The 9,914-nt window shown below is 50.3% G+C and overlaps 1 protein-coding gene across 2 annotated transcripts in view; it reads right to left on the bottom strand.

Annotated features, from left to right (window-relative positions):
• Positions 1-2,541: 2,541 nt before the first annotated feature.
• Positions 2,542-9,914, bottom strand: part of LOC133347120 (neurotrophin receptor-interacting factor homolog) — an 8,087-nt gene continuing 714 nt past the window's right edge. For both annotated transcript variants that reach the window (XM_061559117.1, XM_061559108.1), the window contains exons 2-5: positions 8,444-8,956; positions 6,613-6,750; positions 5,921-6,187; positions 2,542-4,732 (exon numbers count right to left, since the gene is read on the bottom strand). In XM_061559117.1, the coding sequence (XP_061415101.1) occupies positions 4,224-4,732; positions 5,921-6,187; positions 6,613-6,750; positions 8,444-8,945 (1,416 nt within the window). In that variant the 5' untranslated portion in view covers positions 8,946-8,956 and the 3' untranslated portion in view covers positions 2,542-4,223. The remainder of the gene's footprint in view (positions 4,733-5,920; positions 6,188-6,612; positions 6,751-8,443; positions 8,957-9,914) is intronic.

Below are 9,914 nucleotides of genomic sequence, written 5' to 3'. Positions count from 1 at the left end.
GCCATTATTCTCATTATCGTCTATTTGTATCGGGACCGCGTCGATTGCACCCCTAGTTGGTCCGCTTTCTAGGGGGCGTTGGAGTTTAACCCCCGCGTCTGCCTAGCTCGGGTGATTTCAGGACAGTCTCTCACTAGATGCCCTCGGCGGTCGCACATATAACATGCCCGGGGAGGGGGGGCGGCTCCGTAGCGGGTCCCCTGTCCGCTCCCTCTCCCTCCCCCAGTACGCAGTTGTCCCACATCGGACTCTAATTGGGCTACTCTCCCGGCCAGCCCCCCTACGGTCGAGCGTAGTTCCCCCATCTCAGACTGGAGGGTCTTCATATTTTTATTCGCTTCCTCGCGTACCTGGGTTACCCTCTCCCCTACTTGGGTTACCTTACCGTCCATTCGGTCTACTCGGCCAGCAATATCTCCCATGCCGGTCTGTAACCCAGCTACCCAACCCGGGGTTGTCTCGCGGGGTTTCTGGGCCTCTCTTGCCCGTCTCCCCATGGGACTGGCGGGCTCATCCTCATCCTCCTCCTCGTCAGGGATCAGGCTCGCCACGGTGTACTCCTGTCCCGACCCTCGGAGCTGCGCGCGTTCGCTGGAGAGCTCCTCACACTCCAGCGCTTGCTCGACTAGGGTATCGAAAGGGAGGCCTGCGCTACTCTTTTTGGGCTGCCACCACGCGGTGCGAGCTAGGTACCTGAGTAGCTTGTCTGCAGCTAGCGCGTCAATGACCTCCTTCGAGAACTCTGGACGGGCGATCCGGGTTAGTGATCGCACGTCCTCAGCGTAGTCTCGGAAGTCCTCGCCAGTTTGGCGTCGGCGCGCCTCTAAGGCGGTCTTCGCCCGTATCGCGTTGCGCGTGCCGAAACGCAGGTCTAATCTACGCATTAGTTCTTCTAGTTGGGTTTGCGCGCTTTCGGGTAGTGCCTCTACAAAGTCGGCTGCCCGCCCGTCTAAGTTTAACGTAAGATGTCGCAACGCCTGCGCGTCCGACCAGCCATTAAGCTCTTTAGCCCCTATGATATTACGGGAAAACGCTTTCCATGTAGGGGTCCCCTGGCCGGTGAACACATGCCTTACCTTTGCGTGGAGTAGCGCGCCACCTTCCCGTGAAGATGTGAGGGTTCGTCCCACTTCTGACGCCAAGTTGTTGGGGCCGCTGGTCCCCGGAGTCCCTCCCTGCTCCGTGCCTATGGCAGGGGCTCCGCCGTGCGCCGACCCCTCGCTGCTCTGCGAGCAGCTGCTGCCGTCGCTGGGCTCATCGCCCGACGGCTCCCCTCCCTGGTCCGTCCCTCCGCGAGCTCGTGTGAGAGGCATAGCTCGCCGCACGCCCTCGTTCACCTGCAGACGCTGCGTTGTCTCTCCACGGATCACGCGCTATTAAACGGGGGTCGGGGGCGAACGACGCTGCCCTCACACTGCGCGAGTCCCGGCGGCGACAGACGGATCGGGGACCTGCGGACGCACCGACCCCTTCACCCACACTACGAGCGCACACACCTGCACACACGCGACACCCACTCGTGCGCCGCTCTACGCAGCGCTCACTCACGTGGTGAACCACAGTGTACACACGCGCACCCACACGCTCACACTGCACGACAATATCACGCGAGACCACGCTTCGCTATTAATGATTTATTATCTGATACCTGGTAATTTAATGTTAAATCAGTGAGTCGACGAGGCTGGCCTACGCTGATACCTTTATACCTATTCCCGATTCATCTGCTGATTCTAATTCACCTACTTACTTCCTGCTGGATGCCCACGGCGGTTCGTTGATCCCGTGCTCGCAGCGTACCTCGATGCGTCTCACGGACGATCGGGTCGCTGGACTGGAGAGCGTCCTGTCGCCTGGCGCTGGAGAGAAGAGAGCGATTTTCCCTCTGCGCCCCTCTATTTATCCTCCCTACCTCAAAGGGGATGCTGCGCTAAACAATGGGCTCGCGATCCTCTGGCACGCGCACGGCGGTTCTGGGCGCTGTTGATATGCTAATCAGTGTGCTGCGTGCAAGGCGTAAATCCTACTTAATCCCTTACCCTCCCTAACAATGGGGCCTGCGCGCTCAAGCGCAATTATCCCAACCCTCCATGACTATGCGCAACAGCCCCTGTGACCCCGCTATTCATGCTGTCCCGTGCCTCCCCTGCTCGCCCCGTCGACCCGTGGGAGTGTGTGTGGGGGGAAATGCGCCTCAACCGCGGTGGCCGAATGCCCCACGCCGCGACCACACCATATTAAGGCCGGCCGCAGCGCCGCGGTGCCACGTAGCACGGGGGAGGTCATCCAATCCCCTGATCGCCGGAAACCGTGAGAATTAATCCCGATAAGGGTCTCTCGGATAAAAACCGGTCGGCCAGGCGACCTCCCCTCGGAGCTCTATGGGGGGGGGGGGGGGGGAATGAGTGCGGGTGTGTTCATGTGAGGTGAGGTGAGGGGGACGCGGGGTCGGCTCCGTTGCTTGGTGGTGGCGAGGTCGGGGATTTGGTGCCTGCCGAACGGCTTCGTGGCGGCGGCATCACAGTGATCTCAACACCAGTCCAATGGTGAATTATCAATATCTTGACATATTTCCTGCTCTGAGGATAACATTTTCAGTCTGATTGCCTTGTGGTGAGCATGTCCACAGCAGCAGGGCACCATCAAGTGTGGGACAAGGACATTAACGGGGCCTTGAAAGTTCTCGTTTGGAACCTTGCAGGGAGCCTGGTCTCGAGTATCGATGTATGCGCTACGTTCTGCAAGCTTCATGTAAACATGTTCATCTCACAGCTGATGGCACAACTGCAGCGTAACTGGGGAAGAGACATCATTGTTTTTTTTATATTGGTTGGTAACTTTTGGTAACCCATATTCAATGTAGTACATGTTCAAATGTATTTGCCTTATGCTAAATATTTTCTGACAACTAAAAAGGCATATTATGAATGTGTGCGATGGCACGTGAGTTTTAAACACACAAGGAAACAAATGTACTCTGCTGAATTTCATTTGAGATAACATATATGGCATTACTTTAATGGCATGAAAAATATAATCATAAACATGAAGACTCAATTCATTTTATTATTATAAAACTAAGAACAATAAATAAATTCCATCCTCAAAACTGATTTAGCTGGGTATCTTAATTTAGGCTAACTAGATGATTGCATATTCCCAGCACAAATCATATAAGTATCCGACTCCTCCATTAAGTCAGTGGCACAGAGAGCTACCGGTACAACTCACAAGAATGCAGCTGCCGAAATGTAACCGTCCATGAAAACAATAATTTCCTATTCATTGCTTAATAACAATAAGAATTGGTCTCATCCTTTCTGGCAAGAACTCAGGTGTTAAGATGTTAAAACACCAAACAGAAAACTCTTGCAAGGAATCACGTCTGCATTAACCACACATGCTTGTGGTGAACGTGGTTTGCATGTTCACCACAAAATGTAGACGCGATTCCTTGCAAGGAGAATCTGTTTGGTGTTTTAACATCTGAACACCTGTTTTATTGCCAGAAAGGGTAAAACCAATTCTTATGTTTTGATGCTGGCAAGAGGGGTCCCTTAATAACAATATATAAAAATCACAATACGCATACTGTCAGGGTGTGAGCGGAGGATGCAATGGATGTGTTAATTTCGCTTTTAGCACATCCGAGTGGGTGTCTCCAGGGCAACGCCAAATCTAAGCCTCGTTCTCTGCGCCCCCAACAGAAGCATTGCAAGGAGCGTTGCCAAATTAACCAGGCGACCTTCGGCAAGGACGTCCCATATGATAGGTCGCAGGTATGAAAGACCCCGTGAGACCACGGACTTACCTGTGCCAGCATCATGGCCACATTTGTCCAAAAACGTACCCAAATATATGCAAATTGCACCACTGAGCAATGCAAAATAAAATCATTCCCATTAGTTATGCATATGTTTGTGCTGCTGTTTAACAAACGCTTGCTCTGCAGAGATGAGGGCAAGGACAGTTCAAGAACGAAGTGTCCAATGCAGCACCCCAAATCAATCGAGACGAGTTTTCTCCAACAAGGAAGGTCCATATGGCTTGAACAAGCAGCACAACAAATAGCAGAATCCACCCACAGATCTGACAGCACTTGCTTCGTATTATAACCGCATTCATTTTGCATTTCTGGTGCTAAATCAGATCACATGTAACCGTTACCATTGGGAATATATATATATAAAAAACGACCACAGTGCACTTGACATGTCTTGTCGTTATAAGATGGTATGGATCTTCTTGTGTCTGTGCAGGTGGTATTTGCGGCCAAAGCTCATGCCGCACTCTTCGCACACGAAGGGCTTCTCGCCCGTGTGAATCTTCTTGTGCTGGTTCAAGTTCCGCACCAGCGAAAAGCGGCTCCGGCACACGTCGCAGACGTACGGTTTCTCGCCGCCGTGCCGGAACGCCTGGTGCCGCCACAGCTTGTCCGTGTCGCTGTACGCGAGGCCGCAGTCGGTGCACGTGAACGGGCCGGCCCCAAATTCACCGGCCAGCTCGTCGGAGCAGCCTTCGCCCGTCGAGTCCGAGCCGGGACACTCGCCGCCCATTCTCGCGTCGCCAAACGGCTCGCCGAGGTTGGGCGGGCGGCACGCCGGCTCGCCGTCCGGCAACAGGCCGTACGACTGGTGAGGGGGAAGCCTCGCTTTTGCCAAGGGGCCGAACGACCGGAACTTCGGGTGCTGTGTAGCACCGGCCCCGAACATCATGTCCTCGCTGCCGTTGCCTGCACGATGCGGAAAGGGGTTCATCAGCATTTTGAATGACCAGAGTAGGTAGAAGGTGGCGTGTGCCGAGAATGATTGGTGAAGTTGACAGTGGAGTTGGGAATGAGAGAGGTCTGCTAGAGTTCAGCCAGCAAAGACGTAAAATAATGCAGGGTCACGAAACTTATTATGTTTTACATTTTCTAACCACTCAATCAGTTGTGTTCTTAAAGAAAACTGTGTTATCATTTCTACAATGAAATCCATAAATGACACCTGCACGATTAATGAGTGCAATAATGTATTTTATCTGATGAAACGATTACATGCTTAAAATATACGTGTTTCCTTGTGTTTCATCTCACGATGTACTTTTGTTTATATTTCTGCTGTTCAGACAATTAGAATGTACGCATACTTTGAGTTGAATGAGAATCAATTGGAATCCTGCTACAATTTTGCTCCAGTCATTTCGTGATGTGTGCAGTGGATTTCAGTTTGACACCGCGTGCATTTGAGGTTCACTTCAGATGTTCTTGTTCGAGTTTGTAAAGACTCATTGATTTATTTTGAATAAACAGGAAACTTACAAATGCAACTAATAAATGCAAGAGCAAGCACGTGGTGTATACATTTGAATTACCTGTTCCAGTCTCAACTTTAGATACAAACCAGCAATGGATGGTAGCAGGCATGTGCGTGGAATTAAAACCTTAAAGTTGCCAAAAAAATTACATCTGCAATAATTACAGTGCCTCAAGTGACTTTGAAAATGTGTAAGACTCAACGTTCTAGGCCTAATGGACGAGACCAGATTCAGAATGTGGCACAGAGTGGTTAAAGCACATGCTGATGCACACGACAACCCGCATGTAATTCCTGCCCACAGCTTACGTCTGTGGAGGGTAACATCTGAATCGGTCCTGGGCCCTTCCCTTACCCAACACGCACTGACCAGCGAGGTGAAATAAGGTCAAACAACCGCACGATCCTCCATAAACACCGCAGCGTGGGAAGGTCTACAAAGCCCCACGGCGCAGTGTTGCAATACAGCAAGTAAAACGGGCATCGCCAGCAATATGTATACATGGGTATTATTCCCACGAAATCATGTATAATTGTTCCCTCCTACTTATTTGCATTTCTGGGTTAGGACCACAGCCCAGTGCGGCACGGCTACCACCATGAGAGCGGTTCGAGTGACTCGCCTCCCGCGATGGGTTCCGCCTTCACACCCAGCACGCCCCACACGTTGCCCCGGGCCACGCCATCCTCCGGCGCGTCGGGCAGCATCTCGTCCGGGGTTCGATCTCCGCCGCCGCCGCCGTCGGACCTGCCGGCCTCGTCCGCGATGGGTTCGGCCTTCACGCCCACGACGCCCCAAGCGTGGCCCTCGACGGCGCCATCCTCCGGCCCGTCGGGCAGCATCTCTTCCGGAGTGTGCTCGCGCTCGTCTTCCGACCTGCCGGCTTCGTCTGCGGGACGCAGCCACTTTAGCATTGGAGCAGGCAGCAGTGCACAGGGCCGAGAACTTTGTGGATGTAAGAGAAGAACCAAACGGCACGACATTGAGGGGGGGAGGGGTGCGGCGACCAGCACATTCAAACCTTCTATTACTATGCATTCTCGTCTCTCGTGCCAGGCTGTGTATACGAGGAAAGGCTGTCACAAACCCGTCGCTCAACTGTACAAATAGCTGCGTTGTGTGAAGGCCCCTCGCCCACTGGTGGTAAATGTTGCACCAGCAGAAGGGGAGGGGGGTAGGGGAGCTGAGTTGTAAGCAGTGGAAGCTCAGCGCTCTGCGGCACCCCCATCGCTACAGGGGTGAGAACACACGGCTGATGACAATTCAGGTTTCTGAGTCATAAATGAAAGGATGTGTGATCCTGGCCTCACGAACCTGCAATCATACCCTCGCTGTGAAAGCAGTTCGACTCGGGCCACCTGTCATTCGGTCCCCTTCCTTCTTGGAAGTCCTTCTCTGCCGAGAACTCGTTCATGTTCTCAGAGACCTCGTCCTCATACTCCTCGGCGAAGCCTGCAGCAAGCCCACGAGAACAATTTAAACGAAACAAATTGTTGATGCGTCCAGGAGTATGCAAATGCTATTATAATTGTGCGAGAGGTGTTTTTGCTGAGATGCAAATTAAACGAATGTGTTTACAGGGTGTTCATTAAACTATGTTAAAAACTGTAGTTTTCAAACTGTGATCCAAATTTCTGGTAAAAAATAATTCAAAGTCAATATATCTGTAATGTAATTACGCATCATTTCATCAGTTAAAATAAATTATTACACTCATCAATCGTGCAGGTAAGAGTCCATTATTTAAATTCATATATGTTGCATCGATGGAGCAGTGGTTCAGTGGATAGTAGGTTGTGCTATAAACCTGGAAACCGGAGTTAAATTCCTGGCCACAACTACACCATCAGTCGCAAGTGATATCTGAAACGGTTCTGGGCTCCCCTTTCACAAAATTACATTGACCAGTACGGTGTAGGATGGCCAAACAATCCCCTTGACATCATGGGGCAACCTTCATCCATCAATGAAGTGACAAAGGTCTGTACATATCTGTTTATTTATACATTTTCACGTGTTTTAGGCAATAAGTTGACATAACTGTTACTGCAGGTGGAAATTACGACTTAATTTTCTTGATAATTTGAGCCAAAAATGGTATAATTACTGTCCATCAGGATCGCCAGACGTTTGGTTACGTTTGGTGTTGGAAGAGTATGCCCATTTCAATGCCATAATTCAGCATTTTGAGCTCAATGTATAGAAAACAGCATGTTCGTCATTCAGTGTAAGAGATTTACTCCTCTCCAACGAGGAAGCGACTTTCCTTTTGCAACTGTCCCGAATGATTCCAGAAAGCCCACAGCTGACAATGAGAATTAAATACCGTTGCTCATTATCAGCGTGCTAAATGATCATCCGTAAAGTGTTCAGCGAGTCACAAAGTGGTAACAGGTAGATGTTAAAGAGAACACCTAAAACCGATTCTTGTGGCAGACAAACGTCATTCAGCACTTTGAATTCAACTGTATTCCAATCAAGGACTGACCCAGATATACTCTTTGGTTTTTTCGGTAAAGTCACGTAGGTTAAAAAAGAAAACAAATAAATTAAATCACGACGTTTCGGAGGCAACACAAGCTTCTGTCTTCAGGTGAAACCGTCACAGCAAATGTGCTGTGTTGCCTCCGAAACGTCGTGATTTAATTGATTTGTTTTCTTTTTTAACCTACGTGACTTTACCGAAAAAACAAAGAGTATGAATCCTTGCAGTCACGAAAGCTCCAAATTTAGAATGACCCAGATATCTCCGCTCTCACATGCAGAGTGCCCATCAAGCTTTCATGGTTATTTAAGTCGAAAGATAATTTAATGGAGAGCGGTAGTGGCAGTAACTTTACCTCCATCCATGGCCAATAGGTTTTGTCATTTGAGATTTTGAAGAGAAATGTGCACCCAGATTGTAATTTGATTAACACATGGTTCTTTAAATGGTTTAAAAGCACAATTGTGGACAAGGTCGATATTGCTCTTTCATTAGATAACAGATCTACGTAATATTTCCACATGGGTATTAAGAGAGTTTTTAAACTCACTTGAAAATGAATTGGCATAAAAGATGAATGCACTATAGCAGCGTATAAAGGAATAAGATAACAAAGGCAGAGAAAAAAAATGATGAATTGTTTGAAGCAAATCAAATTACTCGAGTCAAGAGCAGCATCCCCACGGTGGTGATTTGACTCCTCTGCCTTTTCCTCCGTGGTGACGTACAGCAGACCGTGAAGGTCACTGAACCTCTCCACCGACTGAAGCAGCTCCTGGCTGAGACTGCTGAGCATGAGGACGATGGCGTCCAGCAGGCCGCTGAGGAACGGCTGGAACGCCATCACGCCGGTGGCCTGGAGGCCGCCTCCACAGGCCCCGCCGGCCCCGTCGTGGCCCTTGGGGGACGAGGCCTCGGTGAGGCGGCGCAGCACGGCGTAGAAGGCGAAGGGCAGCCGCTCCCTGGCGGCGGCGAACATCTCGGCCCTGACGTGGGGCTGCTCGGCGCACGCCAGGAAGGCCTCGTAGTCGCCGATGCCCAGCTCCCGGTCCACGGCCTCGGCCACGCTGAGGCTCACGCCGTGAGCGGCCAGCCACGCTGGGAAGTCCTGACGCGGGTTGATGTGGGACACCACTGCGGCCGCCACTGCCGCCGTGGCCATGGCCTAACAGTCTGGGTTTTTAAATGCAAACACAATTATATTACTACAACGCGACCAGTTGCTCCATGGAGTAAAGTCACACCACTCGGCATTCATACAAACACAGAAAAAAGGATGGAATGTGTTTGTTGACTAATTTCGCGCACGCTAAAAGTCCCGTTTGCAGCGACCAGCGGTAATTATTGGACTAAAACGTCAATTATATCATTACGCCGCATATTTAGAAGGCAACATGCCCAGCCGTCACAACTAGGACAGCGCACTGACCAAGGCGATTAAGGTGAGAATCCAAACGGCGTGGCTTAGATGGAGCGAAATTAGTGGAGTAATGCGCCACATGAAGATTCCAATTTGGTTGGATTTAAGCGCGCTCAAAGTGAACAACGGAAAGTGACGTAACCATGTAATTAATTAAAACTCCATAAATGATAGAAACTGTCAAGGGTCACTTGCAAAGTACGAAATCCGCACCCAAATGCGACTTGCAACTTTGTTCCACGTTTATATTTCGGTTTTGTTCATGAGAACCACGTCTCTCTCTCTCGTTCCGTCTGTTTCTCCGTGTCCTAACTTACTGAGTCTTGCCTGTGTCCCTCTCTTTGTCTTTTTCATGTCTCTGTGGCTCTCTGTCTACGTGTCCCTCGTCTGTCTACTCATCTCTGTCCCTCGCCCGTCTCACCAAGTCTCCACGTGGTCCCACAGACGTTGTCTCTGTGCCTCATTCAACCTCCCAGGAACCCACACTACACAGCCCTCAAGGTGTATCGAGTACTTTTCCATTCACTGTGTACTTTACAATTCATCGAACACCTCAAGCTGAGCACATGGCAACGCAGCACAAGCACTGAGGCATTAATCGATGGTTTACAATGAGCACTTTGCATTGTACAGTGCTTGAAACAAAACACCGTGATGTATCATCAGTGAGTACCTCCTAATCACTCGGCACTGTCCTTCACGAACACAGTA

The sequence above is a fragment of the Lethenteron reissneri genome, chromosome 3 (genome assembly GCF_015708825.2).
Source record: "Lethenteron reissneri isolate LAM-NWPU_2019-01 chromosome 3, ASM1570882v1, whole genome shotgun sequence".
NCBI lineage: Eukaryota > Metazoa > Chordata > Hyperoartia > Petromyzontiformes > Petromyzontidae > Lethenteron > Lethenteron reissneri.
This window is presented reverse-complemented; position numbering and strand designations above follow the sequence as displayed.